We start from the raw sequence: 25,630 nt of genomic DNA, 5'->3' as shown, positions 1-25,630 counted from the left end.
TCAGGAGAGCTGGCCTTGTACCATGCTCGGTGCCAAACTTTGTGAGCTAACCAGAGCAGTATAGGAGAGTTCAACATGTAGATGTGATACAGTAGAGCTGGTGGACTGACCAACTCAGCCACTACCCAGATCCAGGGCTTTAAGGTGTCCCACCCCAACATCTACCTCATCAATAAACTACCAGAGCACTTGGAAAGGAGCTTGTCCTGCAGATCCAAAACTGCAGAATCTCTATGACACAGGGCATCAAGAGGATATCTGAGAGGAGTCCCAGTGAGGAGATAGTATTGATGGTGGTGCAAAAGCCAGAGGCCTTGTCCCAGACCAACAAGTCATTGCAATGAACATTTATAAGTAACGATATATGGACAAGAACACATAGTGTGGAACACTGTACATACTATAGTTCCCATGACAAAATGGAGGGTTTTTCTTAATTCTACTTTACTTTATTTGGGGCAAGGGATGTGTAAGGCTAGAGGGTGGATATGAAGGAACAGGAAGACAGATGGCTCAACGATCGCTATTAAAGAGGGAGTGGTAAGAGACACAGGCAGTACAATATTATAATGAAAGAGTGGGCTTATATGGGGTCTTTGTTTCTATCCTATTGATCAATGTGCCTATTTTATTGGTAAAATCATACCTTTTTTTCACTAAATCTGTAAGATACAAAGTGTTAAGAGCAGCATAAAAACATTTGAAGAGCTTTGTTGTTGCTCTTCCCCTTGTGCCAGGCCTTGGGGATGAAGATGCTGCTGCTCAACTGGATGAATTACATGTCCTTGATTTCACCGAACCTTAAAATACCACAGGCCAAGTGGCAGCACTCATTTGCCAAAGGCAAGGTGAGTATAGTTATTATAGTGGCCAGTTCGGGCAAATTCATGTCTATGACGGCACAACTCATAATAGACAGCACACTGAAAATAGTCTCTATAACGACCCAACATGAACTTATGATACTGGCTATTCAGTCATAGCGTTTTCAGGAATGAAAGAGATAAGAAGTCTACTAAGCTTATGATCTTTCAGAAAACTCTGACTAAAACAATGTGGTAAAAAAAATAATACTTTAACAAGCATATTTCTCTGGGCAGTGGTGGCGTACACCTTTAATCCCAGCACTTGGGAGGTAGTGGCAGGCAAATATCCATGAGTTTGAGGCTACCCTGGACTACATAGTGAGTTCCAGGTTGGCCAGGGCTACACAGAGAAACCCTGTCTTGAAAAGCAAATACAAACAAGCAAAAATGTGTATTTACTTCTCTCATCTTTACAGCTACAGGTAAGCACATTCATACAAGTGAGAAACTAACTCATGTCTTATAGGGACCCACAGCCTTGTAGAGAGACAGAGGCTTCCCAAAGGCAGACTGTTTCTTTATCTGCAGCCTTCTTTTATCCACTAATGATTATTTTACATAGATCCATTCTCCTGTAGAAATGAAGCCAACATGGATACAAAGCTTTTAGGCAGAACTTGTGCCCTTGTTCTTGTTGGTAACCAGATGTACAGAAAAGATCACAGCAGACCTACATGAATTCCAGTTCTGGTTTTACTCTCTGTTGAATTGATAAGGGCGAGAGAGAGAGAGAGAGAGAGAGAGAGAGAGAGAGAGAGAGAGAGAGAGAGAGAGAGAGAGAGAGAGAGAAACAGAATGAGAGGGAAAATAGAATTTAGTGTAGGTGATGAATAGATTTTATTTTCTTAACACAGAGTCATCTGTAAATAAGGAAGATTAAAGAAAATCAAAATAAATTTCTCAGGCTAACATGCATAGCATATAAATATGGCCATGGTTACATGATTTTTGATGATGTTTTATTACTTAGTTTTGTTGTCTGTAGGAAGCGATTTCTTAGTCTTTATTAGTTCTGAAATGTGTCATGAGTAAAGAGTATCTTATTTTCATGTAAAGTCTAAACAATACGAGTTATGTTATTTTGATAACTAGAAATATTTAAATAGAAGGTGAGTACCATGTCAAATATTCATACCTCAATAAGCACAAATGGTAAGAAAATCCAGCAAAATATCTTAAAATAAAAATGTTGATGTTAAAATAAATTTCTCTAGGCAAATAAAGGTAGGACTAATTAAAATCAATTATTTTGGTTTATAATTTGTAAATATCTATGACCTTTGAACATTATATTAATTCTGTGTATCTCAAATATTCATTTGAATAGTTAAATTTTTCCAACAAAAGCTAGAAAATACTGCTCAGTATCTTCCTTAGTCTTTCATGAAATGAGCAAAAATATTCAGAACCGATATGCTGCTTCAATTTAAATCACTAATCACTCATTGGTTTTGGAAGAAGGTAGTGAGGAAGAGATTCCTCCAACGTTCTGGAAATGATGAAATTCTTTTTAAACTCCTTTATTGCCATTTCCTTTGGTTTCAAATTAGATTCTCTGGTATGCAGATGACTGACGCCTTTGGCGGATTTTGTAGATGCCCAGACCCACAACACAGAGGACAACCACGATGATCCCAACCACAGGAAGCACAACTGTGTAGTCTGACAAACACTCGTCCACTACGAGAGAAAACAAATACAATATAGCAAGTAAGTATGTGTGATGACAGACCAGAAAATAGACCAGAGTCAAAAGGACATGAGCTTTGGGGTCAAACATATCTGCTCTTAACTTTTACTTTGTTGATTGATTGATTGGTTGGTTGGTTGATTGATTGATTGATTGATTGTACTGATGGGCATCTAGCCAAGACTTTATGCCTATTAGACAAGCACTCTACTACTGAGCTATATCCACAGCACTAGTTATATAACTTTGGGAAGATTAATTTACCTTTGAAATTCTCTCATTCATAAAATAAACATATAGTACATATAATTCTTAAGTAATTACATAAATAACTGCTATTTGTTTACCCATTAATACCAAATCATTGTTATCTGCATTTCTGAAATAGATAAAAGAGATTTCTAAGAGTGCTGCCTGAGAAGTGGGATATTCTTATCTTAAAAAAAAAAGAACTTAATCACTAGATGTCCCCAAACATTCTTAGACCATTGCATTTACTTTATAAAGTATCATAAAGATATGAATCTTTTATTGTATAACTCTTAACGGATATTTAAGAATATCTATCATTATCAGGGTTTACATGTGAGATTTTGTAAACTTGACACAATTGTGTGTCTTTTTTATCAGATTTTCTTTTTTGTTGAATATTTTCTTTATTTATATTTCAAGTGGTATCCCATTTCCCCTCTGAAATCCCTATCCCATCTCCCCTCTCTGTGCTTCTATTCACCCACCCTCACACTCCCTACTACCTCTCCACCCTGACATTCCCCTACACTAGGGCATTGAGCCTTCACAGAACCAAGGACCTCTCTTCCCATTGATGCCAGACAAGGCCATCCTCTGCTACATATGCAGCTGGAGGCATGAGACACTCCATGTGTACTCTTTGATTGGTAGTTTAATCCCTGGGAGCTCTGGGGCAGGGGGGTCTGGTTGGTTAATATTGTTGTTCTTCCCATGGGGTTGCAAACCCCTTCAGCTACTTCAGTCCATTCTCTAACTCCTCCATTGGGGGCCCTATTCTCAGTTCAATGGTTGGCTGTGAGCATCTGCCTCTGTATTTGTCAGGCTCTGGCAGAGCCTCTCAGGAGACAGCTATATCAGGCTCCTGTCAGCCTGCACTTCTTGGCATGAGCAATATTGTCTGGGTTTTGTAACTGTATGTGGGATGAATCCCCGGGTGGGGCCATCTCTGGATGACCTTTCCCTCATTCTCTGCTCCACACTTTGTCTCTGTATTTCCTCCTGTGAATATTTTTGTTCCCCTTCCTAAAAAGGGCTGAAGCATCCACACTTTGGTCTTCTTTCTTTCTGAGCTTCATGTGGTCTGTAAATTGTATCTTGGGTATTCTGAGCTTTTGGGCTAATATCTACTTATCAGTGAGTACATACCATGTGAGGGTTACCTCACTCAGGATGATATCTCCTAATTCCATCCATTTGCCTAAGAATTTCATGAAGTCATTTTTTTCTTTTCTTTTTTTTTTTTTTTTCGGAGCTGGGGACTGAACCCAGGGCCTTGCTCTTGCTAGGCAAGTGCTCTACCACTGAGCTAAATCCCCAACCCCGAAGTCATTGTTTTTAATAGCTGAGTTACCATTCCATTGTGTAAAATGTACCATATGTACTGTATCCATTCCTCTGTTGAGGAACATCTGGGTTCTTTCTTCCGGCTATTGTAAATAAGGCTGCTATGAATATAGTGGAGCACGTGTCTTTGTTATATGTTGGAGCATCTTTTGGGTATGTGCCCAAGAGAGGAATAGCTGGGTCTTCAGGTAGTGCACTGTCCAATTTTCTGAGGAACCACCAGACTGATTTCCACACTGGTTATACCATTTTGATATTTGGGGTTTTGTTTGTTTTTCCTTTACCTTACAGGCCTTTGCTATATATATTATATCTCACATGGGCTCATATATTTTAATGCTTACACATCAGGGAGTGGCAATATTTGAGAAGGATTAAAAGGATGAAGAGGTATGGCCTTGTTGTAGTACACGTGGTTTTGTTTTACAAAGTATGTCACTAGGGGAAGGCTTTGGGTTTCAAAAGTCTGTGCTAGACCAGGTTCTCTCTCTTTTCTCTCTGATATCAATGGGTCTGAATGTAAAGCTCTCAGCCCTAGAGCCACTACTCCCTATGTGCCACATGTTCCTTACTACAGTGATAATAAACAAACCTCTGAAACTGTTGAATGCCCCTTTTCTGAGTTGCTATGGTTTTGGTGTTTCTTCATAGCAAAAGGACAGTGACTAAGACAAGGGCTTTTCTAAAAAGTGACCTACCTAGCCCTGGCCTTCATCCAAGGGATAGTTTCTACCTTGGGAAATTCCAGATGAGCTCTGTGTGGTGGTTCAAAGGCAAAGAAAGTCAGGTGTATATAAACTAAACTGGCTGGGAGGAAATGCCCAATGATGCCTTATATTCGAGAAAAGTGACTCTGACAGAACTTAACTTTGGTCTTGAATATGGACAAAGCACATCTTGCTTTTCCATCTCTAAAAATGGAAAGACTCTGTTACAAAATGTTTTTAAAATCTCTTACTGAAGATGTTTAAAATGTCCTCTGAACATGCTAGAATTGTTTTAGCATTTAGGAGAGGTGTCAACAATGTTTCCTCTCTTTTTTTGGTATGTGTGTATGTGAGTGTGCATGTGTACATGTGCGGGTGCATGTGTGTGTGTGAGTGTGTGTGTGTGTGTGTGTGTGTGTGTGTGTGTGTGTGTGTGTTTAAATGAGTGAGTCAGACAAAGAGTCATCCTACTGGGGTAAATTGGTAGACACAGATGTAATTATACATAGGCTTTTCACATGTAAGTATAGGGTGAGTATAACCCTTAAAGCTTCGCAGAGTTATACTATTATAGTTAAACCATGTGCTCTAGCCCCTTGACAGGTTCAGAATAAAGACACCTTGTAACTGACCCCTAGGTTTTTGAAGGCCGCTTGTGACTTGAGGACACTTAACTTACCAATTCCAAAGGAGTCTCCTTCAAAATCAAAGGCCTGAAGATGGATATTCATTGTTTTCATTTGAAGCTGAGCTGATAGCTGGATGCTCTGCTCACTGACACACTTGAAAGAATGCCCAACTACTGTCTCAAACATCATCATAGTACTCTTTCCTTGGTAGGTCTTCTCTGAAGACAAAGTAAAATGCGATGTGTGAGAATCTTGACAATATCAATTGAGTTCCAGGTGCCACTACCCTGCTCATGTATAGCCAATTGCCTTCCTTCAGATGGGGTAACCTTGGAGTCCTGCTGTATTTTATTCATGAAAAAATACTCTGTGCGCAGACTGTTTTTGTGGCTCTATTAGAAATATATGTGAGATATCCCACATAAATTTCCATGTGATAACAGTGAACTAGTTTTGTTTCACAGGATTGGAGATAGAATTGTCAATTCTGGGAGCTATAAAGAGTTTCCTAAAGATGTTAGAAAGAGGTGAGATTGTTCTGACACTTAGAGTGCATGATAATGAATGAGAACAAAGATAGAAAAGTCCATAAATAATGCATCTGCGTGCCCTAAGACTGGGTTGGTAGAGAAGGAGGAAGAACTCATCAGGAAGGAGGTTGTATCCATTCTTGGAAATGTATTCCATCCCTCCTGTTTGCTGTCCAGAAAAGGTGTCTACTCATTATGTCAGGTATACATTTTTCAAGACAGTGATCGTTAAGGCAGGTGAGGCTAAATATATGATAAACTTCATTTACTCTAACTTGACCCTCACAGACCACTCTTCTAATAATACTTTGGCTTCATAAATGACCAAAAAATATCTAATGAGTGAGAAGGCCAAAGTGTCCTGTCCCATTTTCAGTTACAGTAGGAAAGAGTCTTATGAAAATTAAAATGTTGACCTGAGATGATAAACTAAATTGTCTATTTATACTACTGTGCTGCGTGATATATATCTATAGTTTTATTTATCTATTATCTCCCTACCCACATTCCATTGGTCTACCCACATATATATTGCTACCATCCCCATTAACAGTAAGTCTGATATCAGTATTGTAATGATAATGAATTACTGTTACTAATGCTAGCACCAGTACCACAACGACATGAAAACCACCATCACTGTGTCTACTATTCTTCCTGTTAATACTACTGAGCCCTTAATCATATGAACCTAGACCTGGTTTCCCTATTAGCCTCTAATTAAATCTCTGATATTCCTTTCCCAGCTTTCTTTAGAGTTGACTACCCTACACCCAGCTAAAATTTTCTCTGTCCCTTGAGATAATATTAAAAAATTTCTATTAGCACAAAATTCTTATTCTCTAGTATACATGAAGCAAGTGTAAGTTAACATATGAAAATTAGTTTTTAGTTATTTTCTTTTATTTACATTTAATGACCATCACTAACAAAATCCCCTTGAATAATATCAGTAAAATATAGCATACACATACACACACACGTACACACATATATATATAATTAAATATATAATTGGTCGTTTTACATTTCAAATGCTATCCCCTTTCCTGGGGTTTCCCCTCCACAAACCCCCTATTCCATCCCCTCCCCTACTTCTATGAGGGAGCTCTCCTACCCACCAACCCACTCCCATCTCACCACCCTAGCATTTCCCTGTGCGGGGGCATTGGTGATATAGCACACATTTTAAACAGACTTTGTCCCCACAGCTGTATTTTGTAGCAAATTATCATTACTGGGAAATCATTAATAAATAATGTTTAAACCAATTAAATAATAATACTTTATAAAGAAAACAGAGCATTACAAAGGTAGTAACTGACATAGTGCATGAGCTCAATACAAATGTGATATCTAAATCTAGATTTTCTAGGGCAATATCTGAGGGCTTCCATGAGCTCATTAGATTTTGTTGGGAACATTATCTTTCTAAACATGAACATTAATAAGTTTTTTTAAATGTCTTTCTATAGGTAACCTTCCACAAGATAAACAAAGTGAATGCTCATAAATGTAAATCTAATAATGGTAATTCTCTTAACCCAAATCTTCCCATGGTATACATACACGCTTTAGAATAAAATCTCAACTCTTTAGCTGACCTGCCCATAGGTTTTAAATGCTCTAGAAGGGTCATCACTGGGACCACATAGACTGTATGTTCACTTTCTAGGGCACTAGAAACAGCACTAATGTTCCCTAGCTGCTATGGTAGCTTAAATGAGAATGTCTCTCATAGACTCTGACATTTTAATATTGGTCTTCAGATGATGGCACTGCTCGGGGATTTACATCGGTCTGGTCAGGCTTTGACGTTTTGAAGTTTCATGCCCTTCCCAATTATCTCTCTGTCTCTCTGTCTCTCTCTGTCTCTGTCTCTGTCTCTGTTTCTGTCTCTGCCTCTCTCTCTCTCTCTCTCTCTCTCTCTCTCTCTCTCTCTCTCTCTCTCTCTCTCTCTCCTTCAGCTTACAGATCAAGATGTAACTCCTCTGTTTCCCGCCCCATGCCCCAGTCACTATGCCTTCCTGTAGCCACACTTCTCTGCCATGATGCTGATGAACTCTTATGCCTTTGGAACCATAAACCAAATATGCCCTTCCTTCTATAAGTTACCTTAGCCATAAAGCTTTACTGCACCAATATAAAGGTAGTAAATACAGCTACTTTAACAACCTCACTCATTAAAACCCATGCATCTTTTATTACTGCCATCTGGGAAAGTTGCCTCAAATCAGATGTCCCTGAATAGAGATTCTGTGCTCAACCATCTGCAAAATGGTCTTTCTCCTCTGGAGACTTCCCAAAGAACACACTAAATAGCTCTCCATTCTTTGACATTCTGATTTGTGCTTACTTGTAGAACTGATTATCACTTAAGAATATACTTTAATGTGGCTATATATGGTGCCCTTTCCTTCAGGAATGAATGCAAGCCCTACTATACAGAATCTTACCAGCTTGGATAATTATAGCTAACACACACAGAGCTTGGTACCTAGCTATGTCACAACTGTGTAGAATAATATGCAATTAAGAGTATTGAATAAGTTTTACTCCAATAACGAATTAGTTAAAAAGAAACTGAACTTACAATTTGATATTGTTAACATAATCTAAATCATTAGCATCCATGATCAGATAAACTGAAGTACACACAGGTTTTGAATTTCCCCCAAAGTTTTAGTTCCATGTTGTTTTTTTTTAAAAAAAAAGCATAAAAAAGTATCAGAGTCAATGATAATAACCTAACTAGACAACAGTGATAGAGAGCTGTTCTCTTACTAACCTGTATTTGAGATGGTCAAATAAGCTCCAACTTCACTAACGTAATATAAGTTTTCTTCCTGTAAAACAGCAATGTGTTAACTTTTGTGTAATCTCAAGGTTTATGCTTATAAATCTTGGTTTATGGCACTAAATACTTGATATGAGGGCTAGGATACGTTTGTGCTACTCATAATTATACTTGAAAAATTCAATAAAAGTAAATATATGACACAATAAATAAAAATAAGTAACAAATGACTCCTAGACCCAGATTTCTCTAGTTCTTACTTGTTGCTAGAGTCTGAAACTAAAACTCCCCCAGGAGAATTTCAGTTCTACCAAGTTTCCGAAAATGCAATTACATCTAGAAGATGGGGCAGTATGATAAGTAAGAGTGAATGGTATTAACTTAAAGTACCCATTCTCGTGAATGTTTTGGGTGGAGAATGAGGGTTCATCTACCCTCAGATAAAAATAACATTGCAAAATTGTACATGCCCTTTTCTGGGTAGAAGGTCAATTGGTAGAGAGATGAATACATCTGTGTTTTCAGATTGGTTATGTGGGTCACATGGAGGGATTCTAGGAATTCAACATTCTTCCTAGAGTCCACATTTTATCCCCACTTTTTACCTATGAGTTTTCATTTGGAAATCAAAATAATCTACACAATAGCACCTAAGGGAATTTAAGTTGTGTGGGAAGGGGTCGATTTAAAAGGGCATTTATGTATTTTCTTGGTGATAAAAGTTGGATCCAGGGTCTCATGTGTAAAAAGCATATACTCCACCACTGAGCTACATCTTTGGCTCCATTCTATTTTTCAGTTAGTGGTTACATTATTATCATCATGATAATTATTCCCTGGCTTACCCTCAAAAACTTCACAGTAAGACTCTCCCTATTTCCAAAGATACCACACACTTAACTCATAGAACATGGAAAAATCAAGCTGATACTCACCTGTAAGTTTCATCCCTGTTAACTATCTTTCACAGTACTGGAAGTTTTGTACATGCAACCGAAGGAGAAAATTAATCATCAACCTCACACAACTTTGAACCCAGGGAACTAAAATTGCAGCCAGCCTGGCAAGATAAACCACTGATGTATTAGTGGCAGAAAAGTTGCAGAAGTGACCAACCACTTCCAACTTCTGGTTGGATTCAAGGCCCCGTCCACAAGATAAAACCTGTACCCAGCATGGTTATCATGGGTAAGATATATCATGTGGCTAGATATATCATAGACCAGAGTAGATAACCCACTCCTATCATTCCTCTAAATAGACATTAAACTGACCTCTAATAACTTATTGTAGACCTATAGTTTAATGCATTTTCTCATCAGAGAAGATTCTCTTACAGTAGAATGTTATTACCACAGAGGCCCACAAATGGTCAATATGCAGAGAATAAGACACTACATAAGACATCTGTGTCTCATTCTTCCTCACGAAGCCCATAGATCATTGTGGAAGAGGGAGCAGAAAGACTGTAAGTGCAGAGTTAGTGAATGTCTACAAATGAAACAAGTGGTTTTTGAACACATATCATATACAGAGGAGGCAGGCATAAGGTACTACCTCTGGGACAGGAACTGTTGACAATAATTAGCTGCTAAGAGAGGACAAGTCAGTTTTCCTTAATAATTGACCAGACTATAAGTACTGTCTCTGCACCCAAAGGCATTTGAGAAATACAAATTGGACTTTATGTGTTTATAATAACAGAAAATAAAACACAAGTTTGGGTCAGTAGGGAGGTAGGGGATCTTGGGAGGGTTGGTTATAGAAAGGGAATGATTATAGAGAACACACATTGTATGACATTCTCGAGAAATCAGTTAAGATATTTTTAATTATGTATAAAAGATTATGTATAGAAAAGATGTTCACACATTTTAACTTCTATTTAACAGAATGAGAATACTGAAAAACTTGTCAAATGATTGCTATGACGAAACACCATGACCACAAAAACTCTTATAAGATAAACCACTTTACATGAGGCTGGCTTATTGTTTTAAAGGTTTAGTCGATTATCATCATGGGAAGGAGAATAGTGGCACACAAGTGAGCATGGTGCTGGAAAAGTAACTGAAAGTTCTACATCCTGATAACAGGCAGCAAAGAGAGAGTATGTGGCATGGGCTTTTAAAATGTCAAAGCCCCTCCCCCAGTGACTGACTTCCTCCAACATGGCCATACCTACTTTAACAAAGCTGCACCTACTCCAACAAGGCTACACCAACTCCAATAAGGCCACACCTATGTGAGCTTATTGAGGCCATTCTTATTCAAACCACCACAGAAAAGGACAGAATTTATAAGAATTAAAAATGTGGCCATGATTGTACTTCTGCCATTCTGTGTTGTATACCATATAAAGTAGCATTCTTGGCACTGATGATTTTTAAATCAAAGTATTGACCAACTAAAAAACATTGAAAATGATCTGTTTCCATCAGTATCTTATATTAAAACAAATGTTTGGTTCTTTATACAAATGTTAAACAGAATATGTATCTCATGAGTGTGAAAATTTGTTTCCATCTTGAATAGCAGTAAAATTCCATAACTCCTGGCTCAAGTTTGGAGTCCCAAGACCTCAGAACAAGTCCCACACATGCTGAGAGTTTTATATCTCACTGCAGAAAAACCTGTGGACCTAGGAAGAGACTTCAATCTGACTCAGAAGAAAGCCACAAGGGGAGTTTCACAACATGATGTTCTGGAAACTGTAGACCTAAGAAGCAACCCCAGGATATGCTTGAATGAGACATGGAGAGTCTCCCGATTCCCAGCACAAGTTGCAGACATGACCAAGGACAATACCTGATTCTCAAAAGACTACAGATAAAGCCTTTGGCTGTAAATACCAATTCAACAGAGGATAACTCAACCTTATGACTTCATCCTCTCCTGAAGATTGTAAACATCTACACTGAAAGAAGAAAAGCGATTTTTTGTAAGTTAAATGAAAAATAAAAGAAAAACTCAACTAACAAACTACTTCCAGATGTGCAAGCCTCAACACAGAAACAAAATGCTAACATAGCATGTCTTCCTCCATAAGTAATCTCATAATGATGGCTCCTGATGAGAATAACTTATAAAGCCATCTAGAAAAGAACAATTATAACTATATTCAAACAACTCAAAGAAGACACAAATGAACAAGAGACAAAAATAGAGTTGTGAGGGTGGAATACCTAGGCCTGGTGGGAAACATGGGTGCTTATTCTGAAGACGTGAAAACTCTCCTTAGTCACAGGTGCCACCTGAAAACTTCACTAAGTTGCAGGTACCACAAAAGGCACCCAGGGAGAGTCACAGCAGCAGGAACCACAGCCCTGGAACCGCCCAGGTCAGAGTAGATGCAGGACAGGGAAACCTACTGCAGTGGACCAGAGATGTGTTCTCTGAGGCTGCTCAGAAGGACACAGTTTTCAATTTTCCAGTGTTGATTGCTTTCCATTGTAGAATTGCCTGCACCTACTCCTGCACCCATGGCAGGTTGGTATACCTGTTCCCTCACCCCACTGCCCTGCCCGTCTCTCAGGAGGTCTGCTCTAAAACGGGTATGAGTGAAACACCCACCACAATACCCACATCAGCTGGGATATCCCCAGGGACCTGCAAAAATAGCATCTCCCCAACCCAGCCGGACTCCCACCACCCTCCAGGTCTATACCTACACCTGCACTCCTGGTAGATTGGCCCACCTACCACTACCAACTCCAAAGTTTTACCTGTCTCCCAGGAGGCCTGCTCTAACCAGAGACACAGCACTGCAGGCCTCCCAGAAGGCCAGCTCCGCCTTAAGGGAAGCCTGCTCCAATCCGGGAGACTAAGGCTAGTTAACACTAGGAGCAACCAGATGGTTAAAGGCAAGCACAAGAACATAATGAAGGAAGGCCAGTGCAATTTGGCTCCCTCAGAACCAAGCTCTCCTACTACAGCATGTCCTGGATATCCTAACACAACCTGAAAAGCAATTTTCTGACCATGAATCCCATTTCATTAAGATGATTGAGGCTCTTAAAGAGGATAAAAATAATGTACAGGAAAACACAGGCAAACAGGTAGAAGCCATGAAAAAAAGGAAACAAATAAAACCCTTAAATAACTACAGGAAAATACAATCAAACGGGTGAAGGAATTGAACAAAATGGTTCAAAACCTAAAAATGGAAATAGAAACAATAAAGAAATCACAAATGGAGCCATCTCTGAAAATGGGAAACATAGGAAACAGAACAGAAACCACAGATGCAAGAATCATCAACAGAATACAAGAGATGGAAGAGAAAAAATTTCAGGTGTAGAAAATGATGATACATCATCAGTCAAAGAAAATGCAAAGTGTAAAAGATTCCTAATCCAAAACATCCAGGAAATTTGGGACACAATGAAAAGACCAAACCTAAAAATAGCAGGAAAGAAAGAGAAGGAAAATTACCAGTTCAAATGATCAGAAAACATATTCAACAAAATCATAGAAGAAAATTCCCCTAACCTAAAGAAAGAGATGGCCATTAATGTACAAGAACCCTACAAAACACCAATAGATTGGACCAAAAGAAAAAGTCCTTCCAATACATAATAATCAAAACTACAGAACAAAGAAAGAGTATTAAAAGCTGCAAGGGGGAAAGACCATGGACCATATAAAGGTAGACCTATCAGAATTACACCTGACTTCTCAACAGAGACTCTAAAAGCCAGAAAATCCTGGACAGGTGTTTGTGGGTTGCACTGGTGCTGTTTGTATTCTGATGCTAATACTTCTTCCTCAAGAGCGGCTGCCCCACCAGGAGTGGATCATGTACTCAGGTGATTTCATGTGAACCTTCTCCCCATATTAACTAGTCAAATAAAGGCTAGAACCTGTGATTGGGAAATGGAAGGGAAAGGTAGAACTGAAGGTTTTGAAGAGTGGAGGAAGAAGAATGGAGGAAGAAAAGGTGGAAGGAAGATGGAGCAGAACCACATGGCCTGGAGAAGTCACAAGTAACAACTGTAGCGTAGTAGTATATCTGCCCAATGTAGGTATATTGCTTATAAATATTGTAACTGAGTTGTGTGATTTTTGCAAAGGCTTATTGGGGTTGGAGATTTACTGCAACAGACAGGAGTCTTGCATACCCTAAGAGACAACAGATGCCAGCCAAGACTAATATGCCCAGCAAAACTCACACCATAGATGGAGAATGGAGGGTATTCCATGAAAAAAACCAATTTAAACAATAGTTTTTACTAATCCAGCTCTTAATAAGATACTAGAAGGAAAATTCCAACACAAGGAAGTAACTACACACAAGAAAACACAAGAAATTAATCATGTCACAGCAAACCCAGAAGAAGAAATCATACCCCATAGGACCACCTCCAACAACAACAACAAAAGTAAAACAGAAGCTAAAAAATCATAGGTCATTAGTATTTATCAACATCAATAAACTCAATTTCCAATAAAAACACACAGGCTAACAGACAAGATACGTCAACAGGATCCATCATCCTGCTGCATATAATAAGTACATCTCAGTAACAAAGATAGATACAAACTCAGAGTTAAGAGCTAGGAAAAAAGTTTTGCAAGCAAATGGTCTCTCGCATTCTCTAAGATCATCAGGAACTAAAGCTGAACTTCAACAAAAACAACAGAAAGCCCACATTCTCATGGAAACTGAACAACTCTCTGCTGAAGGATAATTTGGTCAGGGAAGAAATACAGAAAGAAGTTAAAGTCTTTCCAGGAGGCACAGCATGCCATAACTTGCACAACACAATGAAAGCAGTGCTAAGAAGAAAATTCATACCACTAAGTACTTTCATAAAGAAATTGGAGAGATCCTACACTAACAACTTAACAGTACACCTGAAAGCTCTAGAACAAAAGAAGCAAACACACCAAGGAGGTGACAAACAGTAAAACCCTGGGCTGAAATCAACCAATTAGAAACAAAGAAAACAATACAAAGAATCAACAAAACCAGGAGATGGTTTAGAGAGTGTCAACAAGGTAAAATACCCTTAGCCAAACTAACTAAAAGGCTCAGATACAGTATCCAAATTAACAAATAAGAAATGAAAAGGGAGACAGACATAACAACAAAAACTCAGGAAATCCAAAAAATCATCAATTCATACTACAAAAGCCTATACTTGACAAAACTAGAAAATCTAGATGAACTGGATAATTTTCTATACAGATACCATATACCAAAGTCAAATCGAGATGAAACAAATTATCTAAAGAGTCCCATAAACCCTAAGGAGATAGAAGCAGTCATTAAAAACCTCCTAACCACTCTGCTGCTGCTAGCGCCTGCCTGGAGCCCTCAGGACACACAAAACCAAGAGCAGTTTGGGACAGGACCCTTCCAGTTTTCGCCTGTGACCAGAGCTGATCCAGTCCCACACATCTCTGTACCCGAATCCCAAGGGGGAGAGAGCTGGACTCTCAAAAGTGTGGACAATCCTTAGAGCTCAGGGGAGACCACTACTTCTGCTCACATTCCTGGCCCAAGAGGAACGCACCTACTCCCCTCTGGGCACAGGAACCTAGGAGCAGTCAGGAGCAGGACACTTCTGTTTTTTACCAGTGCCCAGAGGTGAAAGCCAGTTGCCAGGAGCACTGACACACCACAGACAGAGAAGAAGTTAAGACCAACTCTTCTGCTCCAAGCGACCTGCCTGGAGCCCTCAGGACACACAAACCCAGGAGCACTCTGAGACAAGAACCTTCTGTTTTCTGCCTGCGCCCAGAATTGACCAGGGCCCTCGGCAATTTGTATTCAGGTCTGGCTGAAAGAAAACAGGTCTACAGGAGTGCTGACACACGGTAGCGTATAGGGGTATCAAGTCACTGTCAGAGACAGCAAGACAAGCTAACAGCAGAGACAACCTGATGGCAAGAGACAAGAACAGGAATCTAGCAACAGAAACCAAGAGTACTTGGCATCATCAGAGACCAGTTCTCTCACCAAAGCTAATACTGGATATGCAAACACACCAAAAAGCATGATTTGGATTTAAAATCATATCTCATGATGATGATAGAGGACTTTGAGAAGGACATAAATAATTCCTTTAAAGAAAACACAGGTAAGCAAGTAGAAGCCCTTAAAGAGGAAACACAAAAAAATCCCTTTAAGAGTTACAATAAAACACAAATAAAAAGGTAAAGGAATTAAACAAAACTATGCAGGATTTAAAAATGGAAATAGAAACAATAAAGAAATTACAAAGGGGGATAGAAAACCTAGGAAAGCTATGAGGAGTTATAGACACAAGCATCACCAACAGAATACAAAAAATGGAAGAGAGAATCTCAGGGGCAGAAGATACCATAGAAAATATTGATACAACTGTCAAAGATAATGTACAACGCAAGAAGTTCCTAACCCAAAACATCCAGGAAATACAGGACACAATGAGAAGAGCAAACCTAAGGACACAAAGATAGTGAAGACTCCCAACTTAAAGGGCCAGTAAATATCTTCAACAAAATTATAGAAGAAAACTTCTCTAACCTAAAGAAACAGATACCCATGAACATAGAAGAAGCCTACAGAACTCCAAATAGATTGGACCAGAAAAGAAATTCCTCCCGTAACATGATAGTCAAAACACCAAACACACACATATAAAAAAAAGGATATAAAAAGCAGTAAGGGGAAACATATAAAGGCAGACCTATCAGAATTCTTCTCACCAGAGACTATAAAAGCCAGAAGATGCTGGGCAGATGTCATACAGACCCTAAGAGAACACAAATGTCAGCCCACGTTACTGTATACAGCAAAACTCTCATTTAACATAGATGGAGAAACCAAGATATTCCATGTCAAAACCAAATTTATACAATATCTTTCCACAAATCCATCCCTACAAAGGATAATAGATGGAAAACTCCAACAAAAGGGGAAAAACTACACCCTAGAAAAAGCAAGAAACTAATCTTCTTGCAATAAACCCAAAAGAAGAGAGCCACATAAACATAATTCCACCTCTAACAACAAAAATAACAGGAAACAAGAATCACTATTCCTTGATATCTCTTAACATCAAGGACTCAATTACCTAATAAAAAGACATAAACCAACAGACTGAAAATCTAAAGAGGACCTCGCATTCTGCTGCATTCAAAAAGCACACCTCAGAGACAAAGACAGACACTACCTCAAAATAAAGGGCTGGAAAACAATTTTCAAAGCAAATGGTCCTGAGAAACAAGCTGGAGTAGACATTCTAATGTGGAATAAAATTGACTTTCAACCAAAAGTCATTAAAAAAGATAAGGAAGGACACTTCATATTCATCAAAGGAAAAATCCACCAAGATGAACTTTCAATCCTAAATATCAATGCTCCAAATGCAAAGGCACCTCCATTCATAAAAGAAACCTTATTAAAACATTGCCCCTCACACAATAATAGTGGGAGATTTCAACACCCCACTCTTATCAATGGACAGATCATAGAAACCGAAAAAGAAATACACAGCAAACCAGTAGCCAACATCAAACTAAATGTCAAGAAATTTAAAGTAATCCCACTAAAATCAGGGACTAGACAAAGCTGCCCACTCTCTCCCTACTTATTCAATATAGTAATCAAAGTCCTAGCCCAAGCAATCAGACAGCAAAAGGAGGTCAAAGAAATACAAATTGGAAAGAAAGAAGTCAAAATATCACTATTTGCAGATGATATGATAGCATATTTAAGTGACCCCAAAACTTCCACAAGAGAGCTATTAAGCCAGATAAACAATTTCAGCAAAGTGGCTGGGTATAAAATGAACACAAACAAACCAATAGCCTTCCTCTACTCAAAAGATAAACAGGCTGAGAAAGAAATTAGGGAAATGACACCCTTCACAATAGTCCCAAATAATATAAAATACCTGAGTGTGACTCCAACCAAGCAAGTGAAATATCTGTATGACGAGAACTTCAAGTCTCTGAAGAAAGAAATTGAAGATCTCAGAAGATGGAAAGATTTCCCATGCTCATGGATTGGCAGGATTAATATAGTAAAAATGGACATTTTTCCAAAAAGCAATCTACAGATTCAATACAATCCCCATCAAAATTCCAACCCAATTCTTCATAGAGTTAGAACGAGCAATTTACAAATTCATCTGGAATAACAAGAAACTCAGGATAGCTAAAACTATCCTCAACAATAAAAGAACTTCTGGGGAAATCACCATCCCTGACCTCAAGCTGTATTATAGAGAAATGGTGATTTTAAAAAACTTTACAGTCTTGATACAGAAACAGACAGGAAGATCAATGGAATAGAATTGAAGACCCAGAAATGAACCCACACAGCTATGGTCACTTGCTCTTTGACAAAGGACCTAAAAACCATCCAGTAGAAAAACATAGCATTTCAATAAATGGTACTGGTTCACCTGGAAATCAACATGTAGAAGAATACAAATTGATTCATTATTATCGCCCTGTACAAAGTTCAAGTCCAAGTGGATCGAGGACTTCCATATCAAACCAGATACACTGAAACCAATATACGAGAAAGTGGGGAAGAGCCTCAATCACATGGACACAGGGGAAATTTTCCTGAACAAAATACCAATGGCTTATGCTCTAAGATCAAGAATGGACCAATAGGACCTCTTAAAATTGCAAAGCTTTTATTAGGCAAAGGACACTGTCATTAGTACAAAATGGCAACCAAAAAGATTGGTAAGAGATCTTTACCAGTCCTACACCAATAGAGGGCTAATATCCAATATATACAAAGAACTCAAGAAGTTAGACTCCAGAGAATCAAATAACCCTATTTTAAAAAGTAACAAACAAAGAACACTCAACTAAGGAATATCGAATGGCTGATAAGTACCTAAAGAAATGCTCAACATTCTTAGTCATCAGGGAAATGTATATCAAAACAACCCTGGGATTCCACTTCACACCAGTCAGAATGGCTAAGATCAAAAACTCAGGTGACAGCAGATGCTGGTGAGGATGTGGGGGAAAGGGAAACACTCCTCCATTTCTGGTAGAATTTCATGCTGGAACAACCATTCTGGAAATCAGTCTGAAGTTTCCTCAGAAAATTGGATATAGTAATACCTGAGGACCCAGCCATACCACTCTTGGGCATATACCCAAAAGATGCCCCAACATATAACAAAGACACATGTTCTACTATGTTCATAGCAGCCTTATTTATAATAGCCAGAAACTGGAAAGAATTCAGATGCCCTTCTACAGAGGAATGGATACAGAAAATGTGGTACATCTACACAATGGAGTACTACACAGCTATAAAAAAACAATGACTTCATGAAATTCATAGGCAAATAGATTGAACTAGAAAATATCCTGAGTGAGGTAACTCAATCACAGTAAAACACACATGGTATGCACTCACTAAGTGAATATTAGCCCAAAAGCTTGAATTACCCAAGATACAATCCACAGACCACATGAAGCTCAAGAAGGACGACCAAAGTACAGATGCTTCACTCCATAAAAGGGTAAACAAAAATATTCATAGGAGGAGATATGGAGACAAAGTTTGGAGCAGAGATTCAAGGAATGGCCATTCAGAGCCTGCACCACCTGGGGATCCAGCCCATATATATACAGCCACCAAACCTAGACAGTATTGATGAATCCAAGAAGTGCATGCTGACAGGAGCCTGATACAGCTGTCTCCTGAGAGACACAGCCAGAGCATGACAAATACAGAGGCGGATGCTAGCAGCAAACAATTGAACTGAGAATGGGATTCCCATTGGAGGAGTTAGAGAAAGAATTGAAGGAGCTGAAAGGACTTGCAACCCCATAAGAATAACAGTAACAACCTATCAGAGCTCCCAGGGACTAAACCACTACCCAAAGAGTACATATGGACAGACCCATGGCTCCAACTGCATATGTAGCAGAGGATGACCTTGTTGGGCACCAATGGAAAGAGAAGCCCTTGGTCCTGCCAAGGCTGGGCCCCCCCAGTGTAGGAGAATGTCAGGATGGAGAGGTGAGAAGGGATGGGTGGTTGGGGATGGGGAACACCCTCATAGAGAAAGGGGGAGGGGGTGGGATAGGAGGCTTATGGACAGGAAACAGGGAAAGGGAATAACATTTGAAGTGTAAATGAAAAAATATCCAATTAAAAAAAAAAGAAAAACCTCCTAATGAAAAAAATCTCAGGTCCAGATAGTTTTCATGCAGAATTCCAACAGGCATTCAAAGAAGAGCTACTAGCAATATTCCTCAAACTATCCCACAAAATAGAAACAGAAGGAACCATAACTAATTTGTTCTATGAAGCCACAGTTACCCTGATACCTAAACCACCAAAAAATAAAACAAAATAAAAAACCAACAATAAAAGAGAATTTCAAAGCAATTTCACTTGTGAACATTGATGCAAAAATACTCAATAAAACTCTCGCAAACAGAATCTAAGAACACATCGGAAACAACATTCTCCATGATCAAGTAGCGTTCATCCCAGGAATGCAGGTATGGTGCAATAGATGAAAATCCAACATATTAAAGAAAAACTCAAAGAAAAAAAACAGAATTGTTCCATTAGATATTGAAAAAGCCTTCAATAAAATCTAACACCCTTTCATATTATTGGTTTTAGAGAGATCAGGAATTCAAGGCACACTCCTAAACATAATTAAAGCAATATACGGTAAACTGGAGAGAAACTTGAAACAGTCCTACCAAAACCAGGGATAAGACTGCCTACTTTCTCCCTAATCTATTCAATATAGTATTTGAAGTTCTAGCTAGAGCAATACAAATTGGAAAGGAAGATGTCAAGGTATCACTATTTGCAGATGATATGATAATATACAAAAGAGACCCAAAAAATTCTACAAGAGAACTCACAGCCGACAACTTCAGCAGAGTGACTGGATATAAAATTTACTCAAATAAATCAGTAGTCTTCCTTTACACAAATGATAAACTGGCAGACAAGAAATTAGGGAAACAACACCCTTCACAGTAGCAACAAATAATATAAACTATCTTGGTGTAACTGTAACCAAGCAAGAGAAAAAGTGCATACACTTCAAGTGTTTGAAGAAGGAAAGTGAAGAAGACCTCAGAATATGGAAAGACATATCATGCTCTTGGATTCATGTGATTAGTTTAGTGAAAATCGCCATCTTACCAAAAGCAATCTACAGATTCAATGCAAACCCCATCAAAATTCTAACATTATTTTTTGCAGTCATTGAAAGAGCAATTCTCACTTCATATGGAGAAAAAAACAAGGATAGTCAACAATTCTGAACAATAAAAAAATTTCTGGAGGAATAACCATCCCTGACCTCAAGCTGTACTACAGAGCAATAGTGATAAAAACTGCACGATATTGATACAGAAACAGACAGTTTGATCAATGGAATAGAGTCAAAGACCCAGAAATAAACCCACACACTTTTGGACTTTTTATTTTTGACAAAGAAGCCATAAAAAGACCAGTGGAAAAAAGAAAGCATCTTTAACAAATGGTGCAGGTATAACTGGCAATCTGCATGTAGAAGAATCCAAATTGATCCATATTTATCATCCTGCACAAAGCTCAAGTCCATGTGGATCAAGGGCCGTAACATAAAACCAGATACACTGAACTTACTAGAAGAGCAAGCGAGAAACAGCCTTGACTGCACTGGCACACCAGACAATTTCCACAACAGAATACAAATGGCTCAGGCTCTAAGACCAAAACTTGATAAATGGACCTTGTAAAACTGAAAGGCTTCTGTAAGGCTAAAGACACTGTCAATGGGACAAAACAGCAGCCTACAGATTGGGAAAAGATCTTCACTAACCCTACAGCCGATAGAAGGCTAATATCCAAAATATATAAAGAACTCAAAACATTAGATTCCATAAAACCGAATGTCCCAATTAAAAATGGGGTACAGTGAGAAACATAGAATTCTCATCAGAGAAATATCAAGTGGGTGAGAAGCATTTAAGGAAATATTCAACATCCTTAGACAGCAGGAAAATGCAAATCAAAACCACTCAGATTTTACCTCACACCAATCAGAATGGCTAAGATCAAAAACTTAAGTGACAGCAGATGCTGGCAACGATGTGGAGAAAGGAACACTCCTCCATTGCTAGTGGGGTTGCAAACTGGTACAACCACTCTGGAAAGCACTCTGGCAGTTCCTCAGAGAATTGGAAATAGTTCTACCCAAAGGTCCAGTTAGTTATATTGCTTCTAGGCAAAAATCCTCCACCATATCACAGTAATACATGCTCCACTGTGCTTATAGCAGACTTATTCATAATAGACAGAAACTGGAAGCTACCCAGATGTCCCTCAATCAAAGAATGGATACAGAAAATGTGGTTCATTCACGCTATGGAATAGCATTCAGCTATTAAAAACAAGGACATCATGAATTTTGCAGGCAAAAAGATGAAATTAGAAAATATTCTGAGGGAGGTAACTCGGACCCTAAAGGGCATGCATCAGTACATACTCACTGATATGTAGATATTAGCCAAAAAGTACAGAATACCCATGATATACCCCACACACCATAAGAAGTTAAATAAGAAGGAGGGTCCAAGTGACGATGTTTAAATCTCACTTAGACAAAATAATCATGGGAAGCAGAATGAGGGAGGATCTGGGTAGGAGAGGGGAGGGCAAATGGATAAGCAGGCAGGATCTGATGTGGGAGAGAGAGGAAAGAGACCCAGAGGGCCAGGAAAATAAAATAAAATATTCAGTTTCTGGGGTGGAGGTTGGGGAAATTCTAGACAGTGGGATAACTGGATTCATCTGTTTCCCGTGCCCCGAGTTATCTGTCCACTGTAGTCACTTCGATTATAGTAGGTAGCTATTGGATACTCACCATTTCCTCTGTAATAGGTATGCTTGTATAGAAATGATCCTGTTTCTCATTTTTAAGTAATAAAATAGAATTTACAGGTATTAATGAGCATTGCCTGCTTACCACCACAAAACAAGTTAGTGATAGAATCTAATTTATATCTGACTCAGACCCTAACATCCAAGCCTTTCGACTGTACTTTGCTGTCTCTGTCTCCTGTCAGAAAAACTTCCAAGTCCATGACTTTTGCCTTCAGAGATTGGAAAGAATCCATTCTGTTATTTTAGGTTGGTTTTAGAATAACCCCACTTATCTGATGCCCACTGGGAGTTTCCATAAGTCTTTTCGTCTATGCCACTTCCTCCTTGTGTAATCTGCAAAGAACGCTGGTGAGTAAACCTCCTTTGCAAAGCTAACGTTCTCCTAAGAGGCACTGAAGCCCTTCTTGGACTGATCAGAGCAGACTGAAGGAGAAGGCAAACATGATGTCAACACTTCCTTTCGTTCCTCCCAAGCTCCTTATTCTTATCTAAAAAGATCCCAAGAGGCTCTTGGCTACTCCTGCCAGGATCTAGATTGAAATTTAATGCTGAAGTGCTGGCACTAGATTGAGGAGAGTCCAAGCCTTGCTACAGGTAACCACTGTGAAGAAATCCATGCCTCACCTTGGTAAATGTGACATTCACGGATCCACCCTGGAAATTCAAGAAGAGGTTGGAGTTTTGGGAGCCACATTTCCCAGATGCATGGGTTAGACTGGGGTCAATGTTGAAGTGCCTCTGGGTTGCAGAATCCTAAACCAAATAAGATAGATCCAATCAGTAAGAGACGGGGGGGGGGGGGGAAATCAAGACAGAAATATAGGCTATTAAATGAGTAAATGGATGTTCATTTAAAAAAATACGTGCACACACACACACACACACACACACACACACACACACACACACTCTAGTTATATGGCATCATCTTACTTCCAAGCATGTGCTTAAAGGCTTTCTTAAAATAAATTCCCCCAAAATACGTAGTTTTAATGGGTAACTAATAGGAAGCAAACTTCATGAAATTTAAATTCTGTTCAGTTCAATGTACTGAAAGGTAATTGAGAGAGGAGTTTGTACTCTAATGTACTTCTGTACCAAATATGGATATCAGTTTTGTTTGGTTGAAAACTATGTAAAAATAATAGTTTATTATGACTTCTTTATAAATACAGTACTTTAGATAACCCTTTTCTGCAATCTTGTTAGTTTGGATTTTGTATTAATATTACAATAGGCTAGAACTATGGAGAATGTCAGATTCCAATGTATCATGTCAGAAAGGAACTGAGGTTAAGAGATCACTACACAGGAACAAGGGCAGGTTTTGACTGTCATTCAGCACTGCTAATATTGTCAATGCTGGCTCCAAGTGAGAAGTATACATGTTGAAGTTCTCCTTGCTTTCTCTATTTCAACTTGTCTTCTGGAACACATTCCTTATGATAGAGAACCCTAGAAAGATGAACCCACAGCTACCTCTTACCTAAGGACACAGTGTAGAGAACTACTCATTCTTAGCCATACAACTTCAGTCAGACTTTGAAGACAGCATTGTTGACATACCACCCCAACTTACCAAACCCTTTTCTTGAACAATCAGCGCTATTCCCATCTCTGCTTTTATACAGAGCCTGCTTCCATTTAGTACTTCATAAGTTCCAATCTTGGCAGGTGATGACCAAGTTACAAAAGTAGGCCTGGGAACTAAGGGAACAGATGAAGTTGTTGATCTGTCCTTGCCTGTAGGTGTTAGTTCTGAGACAATAGTGGATAGAGTTGGCCTCTGAGTGGTCGTGCTTTTGTGTGATGGTGTGAAAAGTGCTTTGGGAAGGGTAGTCTGACCACCAAGTTGGGTACTTCTCCCAGTTATATGATTGACAGCGGCTAGACTAGCTCTGGTTGTAGGAAATGGTAAATGTGTAATTGAGCCAGAGCCAATAGTATCTTCAGTAGATGAAGCAGTCATGTGTGAGTTATTAGTTCTAACAAAGGTATAGCTAGTTGAGCTGATGGGTAGAAGGCTCTTCGTAGTTACTGGGATTGCTGTTTTCATTGTTATGTGGGCTGTGTCTTCAAAAGTGGAAGTTTCGGCAGCCGTTTGAATGTAATCATCCTTGGACCTTGATGCTAAAGTTGCATGAGATGTTTGGTTAGTCAGTGGTAGTGGAGGTTTTGCTGTGATCTGTTCTGTTGTTGTTGCAGTATATTGAAGATAGCCTCTGGCTTCTGGAAATTCTTTTTCTCTTATTTGATAGCCATGTAAAATTACTGCAAATTAAGAAAACAGAAGTGTTACAAGCAGTGACCAAAGGCTTAAAATATCCCACCATCATCCCCACTTTAAAGTGCTCAGTAGTAAACTGACATATACAGCTTCATGTCTAGGGCAAACTTTCAAGAGTTTCAACAATAAAGTGAAGATCACCAAAGACTGTAGTACCAAGCCATCACTGTGATGTTTTGGGTTATACCTGTGTTCTTTATATGTTTATGACCATATAGCAAATATTTGCATATAAACTTTCATCTTCATAGGTTATGGTACCAATGCACACCAAAGCACTCATATTCAACTGTGAACCAAAAAGAAGTCATGAAGTGTTCCAGGGTGAACAGCAGCTATGACAACTTCATAGACTGAGGCAGCATTAGAGTTACAAAGTTTCGTATTTTTCATGGAATCATGTAATTCTAAATTTGGATTAAGTTTCACACACCATTCAGTTTAAACCATAATCTGATGGATAAATTGTGGTTAATTGATATGTATTCATTCCGTCTATACTTAACTACTCCCAGTGATAAGAGACTATTTTCTTGCAAGATATTCCCCTCCACATTCTTTTTCTAAATATAAATCAGCTTTTATTATTTTCTTAATCTTTTGAGCTATCTAGTCTTTATTAACTAAGAAAACTCAAGGTATAATTGCTCTAATCCTT

The 25,630-nt window shown here is 38.7% G+C and overlaps 1 protein-coding gene across 16 annotated transcripts in view; it reads right to left on the bottom strand.

The window, feature by feature from the left end:
• Window positions 1-332: 332 nt before the first annotated feature.
• Lamp3 (lysosome associated membrane protein 3) overlaps window positions 333-25,630 on the bottom strand; it is a 70,053-nt gene continuing 44,755 nt past the window's right edge. For 15 of the 16 annotated variants that reach the window (XM_087576051.1, XM_087576054.1, XM_087576057.1 and 12 more), the window contains 5 exons: window positions 24,265-24,956; window positions 23,310-23,438; window positions 8,807-8,864; window positions 5,539-5,706; window positions 333-2,546 (listed from right to left, as the gene is read on the bottom strand). In XM_087576051.1, the coding sequence (XP_087432177.1) occupies window positions 2,413-2,546; window positions 5,539-5,706; window positions 8,807-8,864; window positions 23,310-23,438; window positions 24,265-24,956 (1,181 nt within the window). In that variant the 3' untranslated portion in view covers window positions 333-2,412. 16 annotated transcript variants of the gene reach the window in all.

The sequence above is a fragment of the Rattus norvegicus genome, chromosome 11 (genome assembly GCF_021556685.1).
Source record: "Rattus norvegicus strain SHRSP/BbbUtx chromosome 11, alternate assembly SHRSP_T2T, whole genome shotgun sequence".
Lineage (NCBI taxonomy): Eukaryota > Metazoa > Chordata > Mammalia > Rodentia > Muridae > Rattus > Rattus norvegicus.
This window is presented reverse-complemented; position numbering and strand designations above follow the sequence as displayed.